The sequence below is a fragment of the Balaenoptera borealis genome, assembly GCF_965194805.1.
Source record: "Balaenoptera borealis genome assembly, chromosome: 14".
In the NCBI taxonomy this organism is placed as follows: Eukaryota; Metazoa; Chordata; class Mammalia; order Artiodactyla; family Balaenopteridae; genus Balaenoptera; species Balaenoptera borealis.
This window is the reverse complement of record NC_138875.1, coordinates 34,267,751-34,294,059: the sequence shown is the minus strand read 5'-3', so window position 1 is coordinate 34,294,059 and position 26,309 is coordinate 34,267,751. Positions and strand designations below refer to the sequence as shown.

General features: G+C 34.1%; 1 protein-coding gene across 8 annotated transcripts in view; it reads left to right on the top strand.

The window, feature by feature from the left end:
* PIK3C3 (phosphatidylinositol 3-kinase catalytic subunit type 3) overlaps positions 1-26,309 on the top strand; it is a 164,386-nt gene that overhangs the window by 40,199 nt on the left and 97,878 nt on the right. For all 8 annotated transcript variants that reach the window (XR_014234175.1, XM_082354205.1, XM_082354206.1 and 5 more), the window contains exons 5-9: positions 12,550-12,636; positions 14,619-14,714; positions 17,347-17,418; positions 21,642-21,746; positions 22,553-22,645. Coding sequence is in view for 7 of the 8 variants with exons in the window: in XM_082354205.1 (XP_082210331.1) it covers positions 12,550-12,636; positions 14,619-14,714; positions 17,347-17,418; positions 21,642-21,746; positions 22,553-22,645 (453 nt within the window). In the remaining variant the exon portion in view is untranslated. The remainder of the gene's footprint in view (positions 1-12,549; positions 12,637-14,618; positions 14,715-17,346; positions 17,419-21,641; positions 21,747-22,552; positions 22,646-26,309) is intronic.

Here is a 26,309-nt window from a genome sequence, read left to right as displayed (position 1 = left end):
AAAATAAGGATGCTTCTATTACTGTTCCGATTAGACATTGTACCAGAGTTTCTTGTACTAGTCAGTACAAGAAAACCGTATATATAGAGGTAAGAAATAAAAATTATTTACAGATGATGATTACATAGAAAAGTCAGAAGAACTATTAGACAAACTGTTATAAATAATAATGTTGTTAGATACAAGATTAATAAACAGAAATCAGTTATTATTCCAAAATTCCTATTATTCCCTTTTTACCAATCTAAAAATAAAATCTTTAAAAGGTATTTACACTAGCAACAAAAACTACGTGAAATTTAGAAATAAACCAAACAGAAAATGTATAGATTTTCATCTTGGAAATCCAACAATTTCACACCTAGATTTCTACACTAAAGAAACTCACTTATGGGCATAAGGAGATACATACACGTATATTCACTTCAGCCCTGATAATAACACGAAAAGTTGAGTTTGTTGGGAGAATAAATAATAAACTGATTTACTCATACACTGGGATACTATACAACAGTTTAAATGAAAGCATTTGAGCTGTGTAAATTAACATGGATAAGTATCAAAAACAGCATTAAGTTTAAAAAAGCAAATTGAAATGAAAGAATGAGGGAAGTCTTTACAAATATCTGATTTTTTTCATCTTTTTTAAGAAGTGTGAAACAAATAAGGCAAACAATACAAGTTCAGTTTTGACAGTGAATACATGGATATCTCATATTATTCTGGATACTTTTGCTTTATAATAAAAATAAAAAATTTAATTACATATATACATAACTTTAAAACTCAGACATTTAACTTTCTAGTACTGGGAAAACAATAAATAATAAGTCAACAAGTGCCGTGTTACTACCTCTTTTCACTAATCTTGGAATTCAGTTACTACTTAGCCAAGTTATTTGGTTAATTCCCTTAACGCTGAAGAGCACTTTGATGAAGAAGATGAAAGTCAACTAACTCAATTAGGTTGTCTAACACAGAACTACTTCTTCAGTGTGCCTTTAGTGGGAAGGAAGGAAGGGAGGGAGGAAGGGAGGGAGGAAAAATATGAATATTCGTTATCTTTAGGGATTTTTTCTTCTAAATGTCAGACAATTCTTAGTGAACTTATTCAAGGCTGTAAAACTTATTTAGTGGCACCATCTATGTCATCAAAAATGCGTCTTAGCTACAGGTTTTTGTATAAATAATAAGTGTAACTTTTATAAACATAATGTATTGGATTTGATTCTGTGTTGCTTTTCTTTTGTGTCATAAAAGAAGAGTTTGGGAATCTCTTATAAATTTATTCCTAATGATACATGGTAGAATTTTTTTTATCAGTCACTTTGATTTGCTTACTGTTGTCTAAGACTGTCGAAATTTTTAGATTTGTCTTGAAATCGATGGTAGCAAGTAGACTAAATTAGTTTTTGCCAGTGAAAGATTGAGCCCTAAAAGAATATCGATTCATGTTCTGTAAATCTGTTGTCTGTCTTTGCAGCTGTAGTTTCTGCCAGAAAACTAGAAAGTAACGTGGTTTTAAGACTACATTAATCTCTGAGGAGTTAAACTGAATGAAACTTTTAAGAGGCAAATACCACTCTTCCTGAATAAGATACACATGTAAAATTTCAAAGTAAAATTGAAGATTTGTGGCTAAGACTTCATTAATCAGGAAGGTAGAAGAAACTCCTGTGCTTTGTAAGAATTAAATATAATAGGTGTGGGTGCAAACTCTAACATACAGATACAACTCCTTTTTAAATCTCAGTTTAAGTGAATTTTTTTTTTTAACATCTTTATTGGAGTATAATTGCTTTACAATGGTGTGTTAGTTTCTGCTGTATAAGAAAGTGAATCAGCTATACGTATACATATATCCCCATATCCCCTCCCTCTTGCGTCTCCCTCCCACCATCCCTATCCCATCCCTCTAGGTGGTCACAAAGCACTGAGCTGATCTCCCTGTGCTATGCGGCTGCTTCCCACTAGCTATCTGTTTTACATTTGGTAGTGTATATATGTCCATGCCACTCTCTCACTTCATCCCAGCTTACCCTTCACCCTCCCCGTGTCCTCAAGTCCATTCTCTACGTCTGCGTCTTTATTCCTGTCCTACCACTAGGTTCTTCAGAACCATCTTTTTTTTTTTTTGATTCCATGTATATGTGTTAGCATATGGTATTTGTTTTTCTCTTTCTGACTTACTTCACTCTGTATGACAGACTCTAGGTTCATCTACCTCACTACAAATAGCTCAATTTCGTTTCATTTTATGGCTGAGTAATATTCCATTGTATATATGTGCCGCACCTTCTGTATCCATTCATCTGTCGATGGACATTTAGGTTGCTTCCATGTCCTGGCTATGGTTTTCTCTAGGTATATGCCCAGTAGTGGGATTGCTGGGTATATTATTTTTAATTTATTTTTATTTTATTTATTTATTTTTGGCTGCATTGTACACGTGCTTTCTCTAGTTGCGGCAAGCAGGGGCTACTCTTCATTGTGGTGCAGAGGCTTCTCATTGCGGTGGCTTCTCTTGTGGAGCACAAGCTCTAGGTGCACGAGCTTCTCATTGCGGTGGCTTCTCTTGTTGTGGAGCAAAAGCTCTAGGCGTGTGGGCTTCAGTAGTTGTGCCACACAGGCTCTAGAGCACAGGCTCTGTAGTTGTGGTGCACGGGCTTAGTTGCTCTGCAGCATGTGGGATCTTCCCGGACCAGGGCTCGAACCTGTGTTCCCTGCATTGGCAGGTGGATTCTTAACCACTGTGCCACCATGGAAGCCCTATACAACTATATTTTGTCTTGAATTATAAATTACTGCATAGCTTGTATTTGATTTGACACGGATAGGACTCATTGTTTATTGAAGAATTATACTGTTTAATGATACAAATCTCTCAGTGAGCCATAGTGCATCCTGCAAATAGATTACTGACCAATAATGGTATTCTGTTTAATGAGTACTTATGCTCAGTTCTAGTCTAGGCTTAGGGAAGTGTTAGTGTTGAAAGAGTTACATTATAACCTTTAACTTGAGGGAATTTAGAGGAAGGAGATATGGGGTAGTTGAATAAACACAACCCTCTATGATCATGCTGGAAAAAAATTAGTCTTGTATATGGTAGTACCAAGCATTTTTATTGGCCAATATTCCTATAAATGTGTCAAGAGAGATTTTGAACATTCACATAGGCCCTCTGAATCTGAAAGTTTTCCATCTGGTGACAAGAGTAGACTGGGGTTTTTTTGTTTATCTTTTCAAGTGGCAGAGGGAAAAAAGGAAAAAGGAAAATACAGCTTTGCCATTTTTTTCTCCTAAGATTTCCTAAGAAAGCATAAGTGTATCTGGCCCAAGCATCACCTATTGCATAGCTACTTATTTTGGAAAATCCATTTATCTTGTAACTCCCCTCTTACAGTTTCTTGATGTGAGTAAAATTTGAAACCTTAAGCCTGTACATTTTTTTATATAGGAGTTTTTATTAACTGCATATTGAAAAGTGGCAGCTTTTAATTTATATGGGGTTTTTTTTTCATTTAATTTATATGGGTTTTTAGTTGGACCCAGTTGAAAGGCCCTTGGAAGAAATAATTTGAGAGAGAACAATTATGTTGATACCTGGTTTTCATTTCATACGATTGAGTTAAATTAATCAGATGGGTCTTTATTCTTTGAGTTTATTATGAAGTAATATAACTTTATTTAGCATTGTCTTGATAAATGCTAATCTTTTATGGTTTTCTCAACAGAGTTTTCTCCACAGTTAATTGTTCTTAAAATAACTTTAGTTTTTAAATAACTTATCTTTTGTTATTACAAGCTAACATACATCTACAATGGAAGAAGATTGTTAAAGTGCAAAGACTGAAAAAATCACCTCTAATCCTCTACTCACAGTAGTCATCATTAGTATTTTAGTTGATATGCTTTTGGTAAATAAACAAATAAATGTATGTATGTATGTATGTATGTATGGAATGTATATGTATTTATTTTTAATTTGGGATCATATTGTGTGTGTGTTTAAATGAATCCTGCTTTTACACTTAATGATGTTTCAGAATTGTTCCAGGTCATTTAAGATGCTTTCATAACATGATTTGTAATGACTGTCAGGTTTTGCATAGTGTGGATATGCCATAATTCATTTCAGCAATCCTCTATGGTTGGCTGTTCAAAGTATTTGCAATTCTGTGCTGTTGTAAAGCCTTTATCCACTTTAAACTTTCTACTAGCTTGAAAATAGAAAGTGAGAATTGTTCTTTAAGTTATTTTTATATGGCTTGCTTGATATGTGCTTGTATGCTGTATTTTCAAATTATCAGACATAGTCATAAGGCGTATGTGGGTGCTTAAAACCAGGATCAAAGTTTGGTGTACATCTCTGAATTCTTTTATCAGTTACATTCTGTCTTATGTTCATCTTGTTGTTCATCTTGTTTTCACAGGTAGATAATAAACTCCGTGAATTATCATACCATGTCTTGATAAACCAACAAAACTAGCCCACCTTTCATAGCATATGTGAACTTGGGCCATGTGTCTCGTATTTTGATTAATACGTGTTAATTGATGCCATTTGTAAAGATAAAGTGGGTATATGAATATGGAAGAAACTGGCCAGGGAAAATTTGTAAAGCAAAAACCATTTTCTGTCCAGTTTCCTTTTGAGTCTGTCTCTCCCCATTTACCTCCCTACAGATTCCTAGGCAGATTTGAAATAGATACACATTTTTCAGTTCTTTTTATTCTTCCCTTTCTTCCTTTAGGCTGTAAGTGTGGTATCTACTATAAAGAAAAATCTAGATCATGATGAACCTCAAGAAAGATGATTCCCAGTAAGCATCTTATGTATGTGTAAATCTTCCTACTGTCCACCTTGCAGAGAACTTGATTTACTTAAATATTTACCAAGGACTACCATCCTAGTCTCTCTTTAATACCTGGGTACATCAAAATCCCTGATGTGCTGACAAATAAGCTCTTTCCTCTGCATGGAAGATTTCATCCTGTTTGTTTGACTTACTCCTTATCCTTCAAGTCTCTGCTTTAATGTTACCTGCCTGAGAGGCCTTCTCAAGAACCCCCATTATTTTCTGTCACATCACCCTGTTCATGACTTTCATATTACTGTTTCAATTTATAGACATATAAGCATTTACCATATGGGCATATAGGCATTACCATACAAATGGCTCACCCCTACCTTAAGTTCTTGAAGTCAGGGAACTTGCTTCTTTTGTTCAACATTCTGTGCTTATCTCCAGAGCAGAGGACCTGATGGAAGTTTGTAACTTACAACAGCAAATTAAATAATATATATTTATGTTGAAAGTATATAAGTACTAAGGAAAAGTGACTAAGGGCATGAATCATTCTTTTCTCCAGCTTCCTTTTGAGTGTCACTCCCTTCCCCTTGCTCCCCATTTACTCCCCAAAGCTCTTGAACAAAATTGCAGAGTATACAAGCATTTGTTTTCTGTTCTATCACCCTTCCACATTAGAAGTTCTGTCAATAAATATAAATATTCATTGAATGGATAAATGCTAGGTTCTGTCAACCATTCATAGCTCTAGCACTCAAGAAGCTTATGGTCTAGTAGGGCAGGTACAAATAAGGAGCAAAGAATTGTGACTTGTGGTGATCATGGAAGTCTATCTGTTCCCAGGGATAGCTATCCAGTTTGATGTTCCTTTTCTCTGCTGTTCCTAGTCTATAGCGAGTTGGCCTTCTTTTAGTTCTGTCCTTGGTACTTGTATTGAACACCTACTAATCTGAGACATCTTCCTCAAGCACGTATCTGTCCTCCCATTAAGTCTGATATGCATGATTAGTACTCCAAGCAGTTTCCTGGGCATGTTCTTATTGGTTCTTAACAGATTCTTTTATTTAAGTAGCTTTTAAAGCCCCTTGCTATTTAATTCTTGGAGAAGTTAGAGCTCAATAATTATGCTGTTATTTCTGTGACAGTGGGCTTCTCTTCCAAGCTCTATACGATTTCTTGTGTATTCTGTAGAAACTTACGTTCCTTAAAAAGAGAAAATGACTCTTTTACTGATATCTTGACCTAGCTGCTTTCTAGGATGGACACCCTAGTGAGGATTATCTCTTCACAAGCAATTTGAAACAGATTGTACTAGTTTTACCCTACTGTTTAACAGAATGTGGATTTTCTCGTTTGGGAGATCTAGGTCAGACCCCAAATGAAATATAAACTGTTCAAGTTCATTTGTTGGTCTTCATTATCTATAGACATTCTCAAACTGGAGACAACTGGAAACTGCTTTGGACTGATGAAAACCACCCAAGTCTGTGTACATAGTCATCAGCACCTATAGAGAGAGATGAAGTGACATAGATTATGGGCTAATAACAGCTGCTTACAGTTTGCATAGTGCTTTATAGTTTTCTAAAATTTTTAGTAAAAAATTTCATCTAATATTTAATTATTTAATCTGCATTGAGTCTTAAAAGTAAAAGGCCTTATTGTCTGAAGAACTGAAACAGGTGGCTGGAGTGTAGCATATCAGTTGGAGAGTTGTAAGAGCTTATTTTGGAGAGGAAGGCAAGGCCTAATCATTTAGGAATTGTGATAGCTAATTCTAGACTTTACCTGATACCTAAAGTCCAGTCAAGAGCTAGCTTTGCCATCTTCAAATTCTCTCCCCTTGCTCTTCTGCAATTGAGCAATCAACTGTATGCTTAGATTGTCCAGTAAGTGCTGTGCTAGCTAGTCTCCAAAGGTGACCGTCAATGAAATATGCCTCCTGATACTCACGCTTCCATGTTGGATCTGCACTAGCTCTGTGACTCATTTTAACTAACATGATGCAGCTGAACTGATGCTATGCCTTTTCCAGGGCTAAACTTTAAGACAACTTGAAAGCTTCTGTTTTTTGCACTTTTGGGGAATAATGAGCTACCATGTAAGAAGTCCAGCTACCTAGTTGGAGTGACTATGTTGAAAGACTACCTGGAGAGGGAGCAGCACTGAGAGTACCTTCAGAAAGAGAGAGGCCCCACCACTCTGGTTTCCCACCTGAGCCCATCCTTTCCCACAAAAGCGTTGGAAATGTGAGTGAAGCTATCTTGGACATTCCAGCTCCAGCTACCACATGACAACAGTCTCATGAGAGACTGTTAGACTAAGAGAAAAAAAAAATATCCAGATGTCCTCAAGAAAATGACTTCTTGATGTCTCCAAGAATCATGAAAAATATTAAAATGAGTGGTGTTTTAAGGCACTAAGTTTTGTGGTGCTTTGTTACATAGTATCAGATAAATAGCACAAGTAGCTAGGGGACATTTTGAGTGGTAACTTTCTAGTGCAACAGAAATTATAAAACTGATTCAAGTAGAGAAATATCTAGAAATTCTGCTGTCAATCTCAAGAGTCTGGTGTGAGACAAACTTGTAAACAAACAGTCATAGCATAAGTGGTACTTCTCATTCTGCAGTTGGCTTTTGCATTCAACAGTGTCATAGTGATGTTTCCTATCGGGGTATATGGATTTTTCTTTCTTTTTGATTATAGTATTTCTTAGTGTGTGTGCCATAGTTTACTTAACAGTTCCCACTATTGATAGACATTTACATTCTTTTATGTCTCAGTTTTCCATATTGCAAACAGTGATGCACAAATATGAATATATCTCAGGTAATTTAAACTTGTACTCCAAAATGGCTTTACCAGTTTATGGTACTACCATCCTTGACCGTGCATTCTTTGGTTGCTATTTGTAAGGTTGAGAATGGTCATCTTTTAGTATTCAAATACAGAAGGTAAGAATATGCTATATAGGAAATAATATTTATTAGCAGCAAACATGAATTCTGGAATTAGTGAAATGACTTTAGAAAATTTTTGATTTGTCTGATTATTTAGTAAGGGAGAGAAAAATGCCCAACACATTCTGCAACATCTAAACTTAATATGCTATTGTCAATTTTTTCCTCAAAGGAAACTAGTGGAGAATCAACTACTGTATCATAAGTATGAAACTTGTGTTTAAAAAATTACAAAAGTTAATTAGACTTAAATCTTTTACTATGACTGCATCAATAGAGGAGATAACAAAGACTGATAGAAGGAGTATGGACTTTATAGACCTGGGGTTTAAATCCTAGCTCTGCCACTTCAGTGTGGTAGTTGATGTGATACGACCCTTTATATTTTTATTCATTTAAAAAACTAGTTTGGAACATGTGGCAATATGCGTGAGAATATAATTCTCTAAAGACTGTATGGAATAATACTACCTATCATATTTTGCATCCATTATCCTATTTGAATTTTGCTAGCAGAAATAGAAGTTAAGGGCTTCCCTGGTGGCGCAGTGGTTAACAATCTGCCTGCTAATGCAGGGGACACGGGTTCGAGCCCTGGTCTGGGAAGATCCCACATGCCACGGAGTGGCTGGGCCCGTGAGCCACAACTACTGAGCCTGCGCGTCTGGAGCCTGTGCCCCGCAACGGGAGGGGCCGCGATAGTGAAAAGCCCGCGCACCGCGATGAAGAGCGGTCCCCGCTTGCCGCAACTGGAGAAAGCCCTCGCACGAACCGAAGACCCAACACAGCCAAAAATAAAATAAATAAAATAAAAGTAGCTATAAAACGCAGCTTTCTTAAAAAAAAAAAAAAAAAAAAGAAAGAAATAGAAGTTAATACTTCTTTTTGTACATGAGGGTTCGAAAATGACAGAATTCGAAAATGGAGTGCTAGGGTTAGAACCCAGGTCAAATGGCTCCTAGTCTAGCACTCTTCCCTTTAGGTCACATTGCCTGGTGTTCTTTTGGTTCCCTTGTAACTAATTCTTAGTCTGTTTCCATGTTAGTGTATTTGTCTAATGTTCCACCAGAGCCAGCAAAATGTTTAGTCCCTGCTTTGTGTGAGTAATAGTGCTAAGCTCTTTTTGTTGCCTCATCCATTTTCATTTAGAGATTACCTCAAGTGAAAAGGAATTTGTTATTCAGAAGAAAGCTAAGCTGATAATATTTTTATATTACAATGATCCTCAGACTTTTTGTATGAAGCTACTATTTTCATTTCTGAAATAGTATGACCGTGTAGTTGTGATAAGAGTCCCTTAGTTGAGAGATATAAAGAATATTGATGAAGATTTTTAGTTCTGTGAGAGAGATAATAATTGGTAGAAGTGTTTGGCATCCTTGTAGGAACACCATCATAACATGTATAATGGAAACGAAGACAAATCATAAAGACAAGCTACCATTGCAGTCCTTAATGCTCAATTTTGCTTTATGCTATGAATTTGTTTAGAAAGAAAGAGGGGATTTGATACATGAATAATGCTGATGTTTAAAATTACACTTTCTAAGACAAAATCTAGTTTCAGTTTGAGGACCTTGGAAATTATCTTGAATTCTCTGTATATTTGAAGTGTCAATGTATTATTTAATTTGTGAAACCAAAGGTAGGTTGGTATGTAAGACCTTCAGAGGACTCTACCAACTGCAACTCTAGAAATTCTTTTACCGCTGGTTCTTTTATTACCGTTAATTCTTTTTTTTTTTAAGATTGATTGATTGATTGATTGATTGATTGCTATGTTGGGTCTTCGTTTCTGTGCTAGGGCTTTCTCTAGTTTCTCTTCATCGCGGTGCGCGGGCCTCTCACTATCGTGACCTCTCTTGTTGCGGAGCACAGGCTCCAAACGCGCAGGCTCAGTAGTTGTGGCTCACGGGCCTAATTGCTCCGCGGCATGTGGGATCTTCCCAGACCAGGGCGCGAACCCGTGTCCCCTGCATTAGCAGGCAGATTCTCAACCACTGCGCCACCAGGGAAGCCGCCCGTTAATTCTTTTATTACTCCTTCTTAAAAGTAAAGCGCACATGCACACCTATGTGCTTAAGTCTTACAGTAGTAAATTATAGGCTCCAGAGAAATGCCTTATTTATGTAACTGTCTGTTATTTTTCATATTGAGATGTGAAAAAAATAGAAGTTTATTTCCAATTTGAAGAACTATCATTATAATTCTCTCCCTTTGTAATAATCAAAATGCAAGAAATATAGAACATGGAGATAATTTCAGGAAAGGCTTCATTATTTTTTAGCATGTTTAGATGGCAGATTATAGACCATTTAAAATTTTTTGTTTCTCTGTAAAAAACTATGATGATTAGTCTCTAGCCAAGTCCATTTCTTATCTTGATAGTTGTGTATGGCTTCTGTTGTGTATAAGAATGTATCAAATGTGAAGGTGACATAACACTTCTTATTTTGATTTTTTAGATTTTTTAAAGATTTTATTTTTGTTGAACAGTTTTACATTCACAGCAATACTAAGAGGAAGGTACAGATATTTCTCTTATACACTCTGCCGCAGCACATGCATAGCCTCCCCTATTGTCAACACTTCTCACCACAGTGGTACATTTGTTATAATTTGTTACAATTGATGAACCTATACTGACAACTCATAATCACCCAAAGACCATATACCTCAGTGTTCTCTCTTGTTATTGTACATTCTATGGGCTTTGACAAATGTTTAATGTCATTTGTCCATCATTATAGTATGATACAGAGTAGTTTTACTGCCCTAAAAATCTTCTGTGCTCCACTTAGACATCCCTTCTTCCCCCGCAACCCTGGGCAACTAGTTATCTTTTTATTATCTCCATAGTTTTATCAATACCTTTTCTTTACTTGGAATCATACTGTACCTACCCTTTTCAGATTGGCCTCTTTCACTTAGCAATGTGCAAGTAATGTGTACTTAAGGTTCCTCCATGTCTTTTCATTGATTGATACCTCCTTTCCTTTTCACACTATATAACATTGTTTGAATGTATCCATTTATCCATTCACTTGGTGAAGGCCATCTGAATTGCTTCCAAGTTTTGGTTATTATAAATAAAGTTGCTATAAATATCCATGTGCAGGCTTTTGTGTGGGCATTAAGTATTCAACTCCTTTGGGTAAATACCATGGAGGGCAATTCCTGGACTGTATGGTAAGAGTATGTTTAGTTTTGTAAGAAACTGCCACACTGACTTCCAGAATGGCTGTACATTTTGCATTCCCACCAGCAATTAATGAGATTTCCTGTAGCTCTACATCCTCACCTGCATTTGGTATTGTCAGTGTTCCAAATCTTGGTCATTCTGATAAGTGTTTAGTGATTTCTCATTGTTTTAATTTGCATTTCCCTGATGGCATATGATGTGGAGCATCTTTTCATATGCTTATTTGCCATCCATATCTCTTCTTTGGTGAGTTGTTTATTAAGATCTTTGGCCCATTTTTTAAATCAGTTTGGTTATTTTCTTATTGTTGAGTTTTAAGAGTTCTTTGTATATTTTGGCCAACATTCCTTTATCATATGTGCCTTTTGCAAATATTTTCTCCTGGTCCGTGGCTTGTTTTCTCATTCTCTTCACAATGTCTTTCACAGAGCAGAATTTTTTAATTTTAATGAAGTCCAGCTTATCAGTGATTTCTTTCATGGATTATGCCTTTGGTGTTGCATCTAAAAAGTTGTCACCATACCCAAGGTCATCTAGGTTTTCTCCTATGTTATCTTCTAGGAGTTTTGTATTTTGCGATTTACATTTAGATCTGTGATTCATTTTGAGTTAATTATTGTGAAGAGTGTAAGGTCTTTGTCTACACGTATTTGTTTGCATGTGCATGTCCAGTTATCCCAGTGATATTTGAAAAGACTCTTTGCTCCATTTTATTGCCTCTGCTTCTTGGTCAAAGATCGTTGACTCTATTTATGTGGTCTCTTTCTGGACTCCATTCTGTTCCGTTGATCCATTTATCTATTCTTTTGCCAATACCACACTGTCTTGATTACAGTAGCTATATATTAAGTCTTATAGTTGGGTAATATATAGCTTCCAATTTTGTTCTTCAGTACTGTGTTGGCTATTATGGATCTTTTGCCTTTCCATATAAACTTTAGAATCAGTTTGTTGATATCTACAAAATAACTTGCTGGGATTTTTTTTTTTTTTTTTTTTTTTTGGACTAGGATTGCTTTGAATCTATAAATCAAGTTGGGAAGTACTGACATCTTGACAATATTGAGTCATCTTACCGTGAATGGAGTATCTGTCCATTAATTTAGTTCTTCTTTGATTTTGTTCATCAGAGTTTTGTAGTTTTCCCCACGTAGATCTTGTACATATTTTGTTAGATTTATACCAATTTCATTTTTGGGAGGCGCTAATGTAAATGATACTGTGTTTTGATATTGTGTTTTTAATTTCAAATTTTACTTATTGATTGCTGGTAACAATATATAAGAAAGAGATTGACTTTTATATATGAACCTTGTATCTTCCTTGCTGTAATTGCTTATTAGTTCCAGGAGCTTTTTGTCCATTTTAAAATATTTTCTACATAAATGATCATGTCACCTTTGAATAAAGAAAGTATTATTTCTTTCTTCCCAATCTGTATATCATTTATTTCCTTTTTCTTTGCATTAGCTAGTACTTCCAGTGTCATGTTGATGATCATTACCATTCTTTATCCTCCTTTCTGTGAGATCTATCTCTTAAAATTTTCTCCATTATATATTTTTTGCAGCTCACCAAAGCTCATCGACAAGGTCACATGGTGAAAGTAGATTGGCTGGACAGATTGACATTTAGAGAAATAGAAATGATAAATGAGGTGGGTTGTATCCCTCTTTTTTATTTCAAAATATTTTCTCCAGAATTTTAACTGAAAAATTTTTTAGAAGAACTATTTATTGCCAGGTATCTCTCAAATGTGGGAGCATTGAGGATTACCTCTAGTTGTGAGGTTTATGCTAATAAAAGGAAAACTTAGGATATCTGCCTTTCTTATATTTTAGTGTTCTCTTGGACCCCGAAATAGGTAGTGGATATCATAAGTGTACTAAATATCATATAAGTGAAGCCCATGTTAAGCTTGATGCCTCACTTGTATGTTCTCTCTTTCTCCATATGGAAGTTTATGTCCAAGTTGATTGGATAAATCTGTCAACGTAGTGTCAAAACAACCTCTTCACTTCAGTTACCTTATATCATCAATAGCAATTCCTCTCCCCAATTAAGATATTCCTTGTCTTATTTAGTACATATAGGGCTGTGCACACTTAATGAGGTTACGTGGTTCAAGTAATTTGTGTGCTTTCTTGATTTTGTGTATTGGTCCAGAATATGTTTAATGAAAAGATGGCTTCAGTGAAACTGTTAACAAAAGTTAGAATGACAAAAAAATTTTTTCTGTGCACTAGCACTGAAATACTAGATGTTTGGCCTAACATTCTATGTCTAGAAAGCAGAAATAATGGTTATATATTAATCACATTAGGAGAGAGGAATAGCAATTTTGTGAAATGCATAGCTTATAGTGATCACCACATGGCACAACTGACTTGTTTTGTGTTCTTTCAACAGTTTTCAGCAGGTGGAAAGAGAGAAATTTGTCATTTTACAGTGAACACTTAGAAAAGTTAAATTCTGACATTGTTCATTTTTTAAAAACTAATTAGTAGTGTCTAACAACATTTATATTCAGCATGAATACTGGACATCTTTTCTAAATGTATTCATAATACATTCTTATATACTGAAACTGGAAGAAAATTTTACTTTTTTGAATTTTGATAATAGTCACATTCCAAAAATAGTTTAATCAAAATGCTTACTTTTTTTCTTTTTCCTATTTTTAATTAAAAAATATTTTAATTTTTCTATTCTTCAACTTAGATACCCCTGGCTGTAGAAAATGTAACATTAGAGCAGCTTTGCCCAGCCTTTTTCACTCACTCTATCTGCACTCTTTGAAAGGAGGGAGGCCATTACCATTATCATAATAGATTATAATATGCTTCATAAAGCTGAACAGTTTAAGTGACCTCCTTAGATCTTTATGATTATATACATATAGATTTAAAGCCATTTTTCAAACTGTTTTGGGTCAGGACTAATCACCCTTTTAAATTTCATTTTATTTTCACTTCATTATTAATATATTTACTTTTTTAAGGGAGCACATTTATACACACAATCAGCATTTTACATGTTGGGGAAGAAGTAACTCTTCCCAGTGTATTTAAAGTCTATTGATAAAACTTTACAAATGATTACAAGTTATTTTAAGACCATTTATAAATTGTGAAAAACTTGTTAATGTTGTATCTGTTAAGCTCAAATGACCTCTGTCCTTAGTTACATACTTTGTTTTACTTTTGTTTTTTGTTATACTTATATTAATTTCTATAGTTAGATTAGTCCATATGGTTTAAAGGTGAACTGTTCTTTGATTAAAATTATTAGAAATACAAAATTATTTTTTAAATAAAATAATTCTCCTGCAAATGTGTATGAAATACCTTTAAAATGTTATATAATAGAATTCATACTACTGAATAAACCAAAAATGTCATTAAGTTTGAGGAGAGAGTTATAAGTGAGTAGTAGACACTTCTGGATAAAACAGTAGTGCTGTATATAATGAAATAGTAGTGCTGTGTAAAACAGTGCATTTATAATAATGAAATAAAAAATTGTTACATTTTAAATTGTATTTGATAGAATCCATGTATTACTGAATTGGGAATAATGATACAAACTGATGTTGAAGAAAATCATTTTTCATAAAAAATCTTGTTTTTTCTTTTTTAGAGTGAAAAACGAAGTTCTAATTTCATGTACTTGATGGTTGAGTTTCGATGTGTCAAGTGTGATGATAAGGAATATGGTATTGTTTATTATGAAAAGGTATTTTCCTTGGAACTGTTTATGGTCTCTAAAGTAGAAGGGAGGGGAAACATTAAAAAAATTTTATTGTTTTTCCTGCTGGGATGAATTCTTTGGCTGCAGAATGGCAGCAGACAGCTGTCAGCAGCAGCTGTTTGTATATACCCAAATCAAATCATATAGCTACAACAAGATTACAAAAGCTGATCACTCATGTAATGCAGTTCTGGGTTATAGAATTCAATAAATATGCAAGAGATTAAAAACTTTTTGATTAATTGTTCTGTAAATTGGCAAGTAAGACATTAGAGCAGTAGCTTCATTAACAAGCAGTGTCCATTTGAAAAGTAAAAAGAGGGAATCATATTTTTTATGTGGTAGGCTATTGAATGTTAAGGGTATGTTTGTTATTTGAGTGTGTATGTAATGTGTTGGAATTGTATATGTAACAATTCCAACATAAGTATGCTTATGAAATACCTTATAAATGTTCATTTATATAATATATGCAGAATTAAGAAAACCATGTTATCAGGAGGCTGAGTGGTAATGAATATGAAGTTATGAATTTGCTCTGGTCTGTTCATTACCAAAAGAAAGTAGTTGTATATTTGATATCTAGCTACTTGAAAAATATCTGTGCCTTAAATGCTTATTGATGGGTCTTCATTTTAGTACTACAGAAATAATAGTATGCGTAGTTCAAAACCACATAAATTAGGTACCTTCTGTTATTTTGGAAGTACTGAGACAAGTGCTTATGAGGACAGTGCGAATCAGAATCAGCGTGAATGAGGACAGACTTTCGATACATGGCATAATAGAATAATATTTCTTCTAGCATAGAGCTAAGCTATATGCAGTTTATTTGTTCATTAGAAGCAGCACTTTTAAATTACCTTTACACATTAGTGTTATTTGTTAAAGTTGTCACAAGTGATTTTTTAAAAATATATGTTTTATAACTATTAAATTACTATTTGAAAGATGTTTTCATAATGAAGGTTTAGGGTTTGTATAGTTAACTTGTGATCATTTTTCTGGTACTTTTCAAGTTAATGTATTTTTCTCTTTAGCTTGTACCCCTTCCTAAAGTAAAAGGTTGGGAAAAGTTAACTTGTTTCAGCTTTTTATTTTATAAATAGTACTCTCTGGGGGAAAAAAAAGATAAGAAGGTAGACTATTTAATATTTTTTGTTAATTAATTAGAAAGACTACATTAAAAAGAAAGGGAAATGTAGGTGAGTGAAATTGTTTTGTTACCAATACATCTTAATAAAATCACTTTTTACATTTTTACTATATGTAATTTCATTAAAAGCAGTATTTCCTGCCCATATGGAGTTTATATTGCAGAAACATGCTAATGGTGATGGTACTTTCAATCATTGGAGACTTGAAGGATCTTTTGAAAGACAGCTTTGATGATAGATGAAATAATAACAGAATAGAAATTAGAAGAATTTCTAGTATTTTTGAAAAGGTTCTTGACCCCTTTCTACTGCTTCTTGAAAATTGCCCATAAATTAATGCCTGTCTACCTACCCTGTCATATTTCCAGTTAGTGTAAAGATTGCTGGGCCAGTGTATTGAATCTAATGGAAATATACTTTCCTGTCACCTGTCTTTTGTGACAGATAGCCTTAGTGAAGATTACTTGTCACAGTTGGGCTGATAAATGTGTTTTCTGATGTTGTGACTGAGAACCAGCCTGTTAAACAATGGCTGTGGGAATTTGTGGTTTTCTCTAGGACTCAATTACTGAACCTAAAGTAAAGTCACAATACTTCCCCTCTTTCAGTCTCTCCTGATTTTGTTGCTCATATCTAAAATTGAAAATATGCTAGCATTTGGAAATTGACAGAAACACTTGATGCTAAGTGTACAGTTGTGAGGAAATGAATTTCAACCTTAATTAGTTTATCCTTTTCCAGGATGTATGCAGTGACATTTATTATGCAGAATTACCTTTCTTGCCTGAATTGGATAAAAGTAAAAGCCAAAATTCTTCAAAAATGATAATACCAACAAAATAAGACAGATTTATTTCTTAAGAATTGATGGATTGATTCTTGCTATTCAAATTTGCATTGCGTTGAGTAAGTATCCTCTGAGAAGCAATGCTGCTGAGTTTCTAGTTGTATATAAGTTTGAGTAATGTTAACCCACATTTAAACTTCTACTTATCTGAGTGGAACTTAATTGTGATAATTTGAAAAATTACCAAAATCCACTTAGTAGTTTTTGCAAATGATGCGACAGATCCATTGTGCCATATTTTAATTATACTCTTTGGTTTCTTGTTCTAAGTTTGAAAATTAGGACATACTCTTTTGACTCAGTCATTATAAGCAAAGTTTAAAACAAAATCCGGACAAAGACAATCTACTAATTTCCAGACCTCATATCTCTAAAAACTATAATACAGACTTTTTTTTATTGTTAGAGTTTATTTTTCTCAAAATATTTTATCAGCAACAAAAGGTAAAAAATGGATATGTATTTTAAAATATAGTTGAATGAAGATAATTTTTTAAAGGGAGGAACGATGTTCATTAAAAATTAAAATACATTAGAGTGCACATGATCATGTATGACATTTTAACCATTTGGTTAAAAAAATATTTTTAAAACTTCTTATGCTGTAATCCAGGATGGTGATGAGTCATCTCCAATCTTAACAAGCTTTGAGATAGTGAAAGTTCCTGACCCTCAGATGTCTATGGTGAGTCATTGTCAAATTTCTTATGAAAATTCTTTTTTCCAGAGTGATTATGACTTAGATCCACATCATACACTTTCTTTTTAAAAACTATATCTGTAACTACATTGGTTATTTAAAAGATTCATAAATTCACTTCAGCTATTGATATATGTAATCAGGTTCAGATGGAATCTTTACAAGAAATCTTAACACCTTAAAACAAGGTCAAGATAGTATAGTGTTGGGGAACCATTTTGTTTGAATTATTGAAAAAGCTATGGAATGCAGTCTTGAAGGACTCGGGGAAACAAGTATTTGAAAGATTGTCATCATAACAGAAGGGAAATTATTTCTACCAGAAGATAACACTAAGATCAATGGATGGAAATTTTAAGGAGACTGATTTTGTTGAAAAATAGGGAAGATTATTGTAACTACTAGAACTATTCAATTTGGATTATGGTGTTTTGGATGATTTTGATATACCTGCATTGAATTGTTGAGATGATAGCTCTCTCAGGAATAAGAAAGAGGAAGAATTCCTACTTTGCAGCAGAGATTTAATTTGATGACTTCAAATTTAGAAAGTTCCAGGCAAAAAATCCTTATAGCAACGTAAGAGATACAGTGATATTTACACTTAGAATTCATTTATATCACTCTGAACTATTTTCTCCTTATTTTATACATTTCTAATTAGATTAATTACCTTCCTAATCAGAACAAAGTAGATAAAAAGTAGTACATGGGAAGATGAAAACATGATGACTGGAGTAAATACAGTTCATTAGAGCAGGAAGTAATGGCTGATGGCCTAACATCAAAGGAAGAAATAGGGGGGAAAAGGGAATAAAAAGTTAGAAAACAAAGGTCACTCGGGAATCTTAGAAACAAACACCTAAGTACTTTCACAGATCTTATGCCTAGCATAATAAAATAAAGTTAATAGATCTAAAATTGACACTGTGGATTGGAAGAATCAACATTGTGAAAATGACTATACTACCCAAAGCAATCTCCAGATTCAATGCAATCCCTATCAAACTACCAATGGCATTTTTCACAGAACTAGAACAAAAAATTTCACAATTTGTATGGAAACACAAAAGACCCCGAATAGCCAAAGCAATCTTGAGAAAGAAAAACGGAGCTGGAGGAATCAGGCTCCCGGGCTTCAGACTATACTACAAAGTTACAGTAATCAAGACAGTATGGTACTGGCACAAAAACAGAAATATAGATCAATGGAACAGGATAGAAAGCCCGGAGATAAACCCACGCACATATGGTCACCTTACCTTTGATAAAGGAGGCAAGAATATTACAATGGAGAAAAGACAGCCTCTTCAATAAGTGGTGCTGGGAAAGCTGGACAGCTACATGTAAAAGAATGAAATTAGAACACTCCCTAACACCATACACACAAAAAACTCAAGATGGATTAAAGACCTAAATGTAAGGCCAGACACTATCAAACTCGTAGAGGAAAACATAGGCAGAACACTCTGTGACATAAATCACAGCAAGATCCTTTTTGACCTACCACCTAGAGAAATGGAAATAAAAACAAAAATAAACAAATAGGACCTAATGAAACGTCAAAGCTTTTGCACAGCAAAGGAAACCATAAGCAAGACGAAAAGACAACCCTCAGAATGGGAGAAAATATTTGCAAATGAAGCAGCCGACAAAGGATTAATCTCCAAAATTTACAAGCAGCTCATGCAGCTCAATATCCAAAAAACAACCCAATCCAAAATTGGGCAGACGACCTAAATAGACATTTCTCCAAAGATATACAGATTGCCAACAAACACATGAAAGAATGCTCAACATCATTAATCATTAGAGAAATGCAAATCAAAACTACAATGCGATATCATCTCACACAGGTCAGAATGGCCATCATCAAGAAATCTACAAACAGTAAATGCTGGAGAGGGTGTGGAGAAAAGGGAACCCTCATACACTGTTGGTGGGAATGTAAATTGATACAGCCACTATGGAGAACAATATGGAGTTTCCTTAAAACAACAAAAAATAGAACTACCATATGACCCAGCAATCCCACTACTGGGCATGTACCCTGAGAAAACCATCATTCGAAAATAGTCATGTACCACAATGTTCATTGCAGCTCTATTTACAATAGCCAGGACATGGAAGCAACCTAAGTGTCCATCGACAGATGAATGGATAAAGAAGATGTGGCACATATATACAATGGAATATTACTCAGCCATAAAAAGAAACGACATTGAGTTATTTGTAGTGAGGTGAATGGACCTAGAGTCCGTCATACAGAGTGAAGTAAGTCAGAAAGAGAAAAAAAAATACAGTATGCTAACACATATATATGGAATCTAAAAAAGAAAAAATCGTCATGAAGAACCTAGGGGCTAGACGGGAATAAAGACGCAGACCTACTAGAGAATGGACTTGAGGACATGGGGAGGGGGGAGGGTAAGCTGGGACAAAGTGAGAGAGTGGTAGTGTATATATGGACATATATACACTCCCAAATGTAAAATAGATAGCTAGTGGGAAGCAGTCGCATAGCACAGGGAGATCAACTCGGTGCTTTGTGACCAGCTAGAAGGGTGGGATAGGGAAGGTGGGAGGGAGGGAGACGCAAGAGGGAAGAGATATGGGGATATATGTATATGTATATTCACTTTGTTATAAAGCAGAAACTAACACACCATTGTAAAGCAATTATACTCGAATAGAAATGTTAAAAAATAAAAATAAAATTGACACTGAATTTTCATTATAAAATCAAATTGTATTTTGCATTCTGGATATTTGAAACACACTAATGGTTACCTTCAAAATGGTTGAGAGTATTCAAGTTTTGTCATACTGGGACCATATTAACTCCTATCAAAATGTCAGGTAAATGAGATGTCTGTATATTTAGTGTATTTTTTTCTAAAGAAAATGCTCATCAACAATTGTAGGTTTAGTATTATGGATGCTGTAATTAAAAAACAAAGATCTAGGACCTCTGGGAACAATTTTTAGTTTTAAATACAATCAAGATAAAACAAAACAAAAGATTAAGAAAAAAAGCTACCCTCCTTACCCCCTATGTTAAAAAATTTTAATTTGTAGCCATTAGTATTAACTAAACAGAGGAATATATTTTAACAAACATTGAGTGCTGCTAAGCTGGTATATCACTGTATCAGACAATAAATTAGAGTCTATAGTTACAAGTGTGGTACTAGCACATGTACATATGCAAATGGACTGGTAGAACTGACTAAAAATCCCAGAAATAGATCCAAGTACATATGTAAATTGACGAAGGTGGCATTTCATCACTGGAGCATAGTGCTGGGGAATGAGCCATTTGGAAAAAGATGAAATTAAATCAAATCCACACATGACACCATACATAAGGAAAAACTCCAAATGAATCAGGGATTTAAATATTATAAAATGAAACCTTACTAGTACTTTACTGTCAGTGTAGAGAAAGACTTTCTAACGAGTCAAAATCCAGAAGCAACAAAAGAAATAATTGATAAAATTTGACTTTGTTAAAAAATTTGCATGGCAAAAACACTGTAACAAAGTCAAAAGACAATTGACAAACTGGGAGAAACTATTTGTGACATACATTACAGACAAAGGACTGAATATCTAATATGTAAAGAACTCTTAAAAACTGAAGAATAAAGGACCAGAAAGCCAAATTAGGAAAAAAACATGAACAGACAATTCACACATACAAAAATGAATAAAATAAAGTCTCTTAAGCAAAGGCAGTATGTTCAAAACTAATGATTTTGGCCATAGGTAAAATAGTTAAGCATTTTGGTCATTCATTGTCCCTGCCCTCAGTTACTACTGGCAGTTAAACTCTAAGATGATAATACAATTATATCACGAAGTCACTAGTAGCTCTTAGGAAGAGGGAGTGCTTTAATCTGAGTTGCCAGGGGAGATTTTGGAGTGAAGGTGACATTTGAGTGGGTAGAGGGTATAAAACCTTGAATACAATGGAGAGTTAAAACAAGAAGCTGGAATGGCATGCTCATGTGTGCCTGGTGAAGCATGAGGTATGCTTACTTTCCGTATCACCACAAGATACATAGGAGACTCAAGTTGTAACACGAATAAAATGTTAAATATTATAAACTGGTCTTAAGTATTTACTTTTCTGTTTCTAAGTGGCTGTTGAAACTGCTTACTGGTGAAATTTACATTGTTGGTTAATATTCTTAAATAATTTATAGGAAAATTTAGTTGAGAGCAAACACCACAAACTTGCCCGGAGTTTAAGAAGTGGACCTTCTGACCACGATCTCAAACCTAATGCTGCCACAAGAGATCAACTGAATGTAAGAGAATTTATAAAATATTAATTTAAAAATAATTAAGTGGGTATTTTGGTTGTAACTGATGCGATAGCACATCACTTAAAAGTGATTCAGACACAGGTTAATGAACCCTATGTAATTTCAACAACTTCACATTTCTGTAGTTTTATATCATTTTGGGGCTTTCAGGAAATATATTAGCCCTAGAGACAGAACTGCAAATAGTGTATGCTTTCTTGATATAGTGTTCTTAGAAACTGGCCCTAAGATACATTGCCTGAGCTTCCGCTGACTTAACAAGAGAAATGTTTATCATTTGGGTGTGTTTTTTTTTTTTTTTTTTCCTTTTCCTTGTGTGTGTGTTGGGGGGAGGGGACTTTTTCCCTCATTTTTATTTTTTAAAAAATGTTTTATACAGTTTTTAAGGGTTACTTTCCATTTGCATTATTACAAATTATTGTATCTATTCCCTGTGTTGTACAATCCTTGAGCCTATCTTGCATGCAGTAGTTTGGTTGGGGGGAGCTTTTGTTATTTGGATTTGTTGTGTCTTTGGTTGAAGTAAATTAGCTCTGTAATTGCATACTTTTTTTTAATATGGAGCTTGACTTTTTATCTTTTTCTCCTCTTATACTCTAATATCCTTTTTGAACTGATAAGTACAGCAAATTTAAGTCTTACTTGGCTGCATGTATATTCTCCTTGCTTCTGTAATAGTTCAATTATATATATATTTAAATGAATGAAAATTTTTAAATGAAATGGAAATATATAGGAATTTTTTTTTATTTGACAAAAGTAGTTTTTTTTTGTTTTCTTTGTTGTAGATTATTGTGAGTTATCCACCAACCAAGCAACTTACATATGAAGAACAAGATCTTGTATGGAAGTTTAGATATTATCTTACTAATCAAGAAAAAGTGAGTTTCTTGAATATTTTCATATATCAAATTATCTATAAACTTTGTTGCTAATGAGCAAAATGAAGTAAAACTGCCAGAGAAATACAGACTTATTCTCAAACTTGAAAAAAGAAAGGTTTATAGAGTAATATATATCGTTACTCCATTTTTTAAAAATTTAAAACACAAAGACACATGTACCTATTTGTTGATGTAGAGACAATGTCTGAATGGGTTAAGTCAGAGAGACTTGGGTTCAGTTTCCAGCACTACAACTTACTCTTACTGGGTAAGGTGAGGCAAGTTGATTTGGAAGCTTTGTTTCCTCATTTTTCTAATTATGACAACTCTCCTTCACAGGTGAGATAATACAGATGAATAACCTGGTTGGGTACTTAATGCATAGTAGGTGCAGAGTAAATGTTGACTCACTTTATCTTCATTATTCTCACCTCTTTGAGCCTGGGTGGCTGGCAAAAGGTTTATGTTATTTAAAGAACTATAGAATTCTGGAGGAGATGTGGCTAGAGAGAGAGTATGAGAAATGTAATTTGAAATGGTAAATTGAGTTGGTGGAATGGCATCCAGCTTGGCATGAGGATAGAGGCTAGGTCAGAACTAGACATTTGCTTTCCATAATGAAACTATGGAGTAGATAAAGTTTCTGGAGAGAGAGAATTGGAATGAAGCAGTCAGTACTAGACTTTAGTGTAGAGACTTAGTTTTGAGGCTTACTATTTATTACTATTTATTGTCACAAAGAAGCTTTTTGACTGCTTTAGTTTCCTCATATTTAATATGAGTCCATTAAATTATAGTGAACTTTAAGTCTCTTCTAGTTCATAAAATAGTCGGTAAATTCTTAGAACATAGGTTCAAAGACTAACTGTTAAGGTATAATAATAATAACCAGCATTTATTAAACAACCACTGTGTGTCAGGGATATTTGAAATCCCACAACAACCCCACAATATAGGTATTATTGTTAACTATTCTACAGATGAGGAAACCTGAGTCTTAGAGAGATTAAGGAACCTGTGCAGAATCAAAGCTTATAAATGCTGCTTCTTGATAGGCTCACATTTATGAGTTAGTAGAGAAGGTAGTCAGTGAAGTCATAGAAAAGAGGATTATACAGAATATACAGCATCATGTATGCCTTAACAGGAATTCTGAAATGCATTGTGGGCAAAACAGAGAAGCATCAGGAAAATTAATATCTGTCAGATATATAATTATGTGAGAATGAATGAATGAATGAATGTTTACAGTCTCATGAGATTGTCTTTAGCTACTTTGTTAACTTGTTTTTCTGAAACAATTGTATTTCCTTTAGTCTCTAAAGTAAAGATAAAAACCCAGTTACAGCTCATTTTAACTCTTCACCTTTTCTTCTTTATCTTTTATTGATGCCTTCGGAAATTCTTTGTAGATGAATCATATTCATTCTCTTTTATATCTATAACAAGAATGAGAGAGGAATTTTAAATTTGCTATAGCTTTTGAGTGTTATTCTCTTTATCCCTGCAAAAAAGGAAAGATTCATCAGCAGAAGCACAGATTTATGATTTTTGTGTTTTATAGAAAGATTGAGTTAGTATCGTGATACTCTGTTAAATGAAGAATAACCTTGGTCACAGAAATTGCATCTTGGATGCAGCACAGTGCTGTCTAAAAATAAGCAGTAAGATACTGAATTAAACTTGTTAGAATGTATAGGTTCAAGAAGCATAGAATAGATTTACAAAGCAGAACTCCCTTAGATAGAAAGGCTTCCAAGGAACTGTTTGTTTTAACAAGTCATCACTTCCCACTGAAATTCAATTACTTCTAGATATGTGCAAAAGAAATAAAATGCTCAAGTGATATAAAGTGTGTGACAAGTTTCATTTAACTAGTTGATTTCAACTTTTTGAAAGGTAGGTGATGAAACTTCAATTCTCAGGACATATTGTAGGATTCTTAAGATCACTAGAGTAGAGTGAACACTATTTTTTAATGTTTAGGAAGCACTTTTCAGAAAACCAAATATATATTGGTCTTGAAGTGACCAAAGGAATTATTAAAATAGCTGCATTTGTATCTTTGTAATAATTTAAAATGGGTTTTGTAGAAAATAAATACTCCTGTACCACTGTCCTTTAATTTATTTATAAAAGAAATTCGTTCAGTGCCAGCTTCTCAGGAACTGTGATTTAGGTTCTTTACAGTTGAGCCCTAAGGCTGAAATGATTTCCTAGAGAGAAAGCAGTGCTCAGGAAACAAGTTGGTGGAAATTGGTTCTTACAAAGTTGTACTCCTTATTTATTTTTTAATTAAATTTGGTCTTTCCACCTATTTTTTTCTAAATGACCTGTCCTAAGTATTTCGGATAAAAAGCCCTCTAGTCTAGACTTGATGTTGTGCCTGAAAAGTTCACAGTAATAAGTTTGTCCAACAAAATCAGTTGAATTTATGAAGTATTTTTAATTTTGTGGTCCTTAGCATATAGGAAGTGACTCATTTTTGCAGAACTCAAAATGTGACTATTGTAACTTTTTAAATTCAGCTTTAAAAAAAAAATTTCAGATTTTAACATGGTAAATGGCCTTTCTTATTAAAATGTTAATGAAAAATAACCGTTATATTAATTCCTTTCCATTATGCTTAGGGAACAAAAATAGTAGGAAGAGTCATAATGGTGAAGGTAATAGTGATGCACACTGAATGCTCTTATGAGGCTGCTTCTGAGACAGTGACATCAGGACAATAATCATATTTGTGCCTCCTGGCAAGAAGTTGATGGCAAACCATAGCAGAAATGAATTCAATTCAGCAAGCATTTGGTATCAGCTCTTGGCCTAGTGTTATTTAAGGCTCTGGGCTTTGAGGTATTATGTCCCTGTAAATTTCATATAAATTAAAACTGTTTTGGGGAAAAGATAATTACACACAACCAAAATGGAGAAGTAGAGGATAGTAACTGATAAAGGGTCACTGTCTTATTAGTAAACAGTTAGGTAATTACTATAATAGAGATGTGAAGGAGAACACAAGATCAGTGTGCTATGATATGAGGGAGGTTTTACAGAGCCAAGATTGGTCTTGAAGTTTGAACAAACTTTGATGGTCATTATTATTTGATGATCATTTTTCATGGGAAAGAAAAGCATGAGTAAGGCAGAGTGTTAGGTTCAGGAGACAGAAAAGTTTGTATGAAATGTTCTTTAAATAGAAAAGGTGGAATCAGATTGTAATGAGCCTTGAATTCTGTGGTTCAGAGTTGGATATCACTGGCAATAAGAAACCCCTAAAGCAAACAGAATGTGTCTAAACAAGTGGTGTTTTAAGGAAGATGAACCAGGTGGATTGGAGCAGAGCTGAGAATGAAAAAAGAGACATAATTAGGAGGCTTATGTATGGATTTTGAGAGCTGTATTGGAGAGCAAAGGAAGGAGAGGATAATGTGTAAAATGACTTGGAGGTAATTCCCAAGAATTAGGCCTGAGTGACTGAAATAAGGAAATATGGCAAGTGGAAGGAGCAGGGTAAGAAAATATTTCGTTTTTGAATGTTTTGAATTTAAAATATTAGGAGAATAGCTGTGATACAGTGATGTAATAAGAAATCATATATTTGGTCTTCATCTCTGGTTCCTGGCACAGAGTTTCTAAAACCTTAGGAATTTCATGAGTGGTAAGG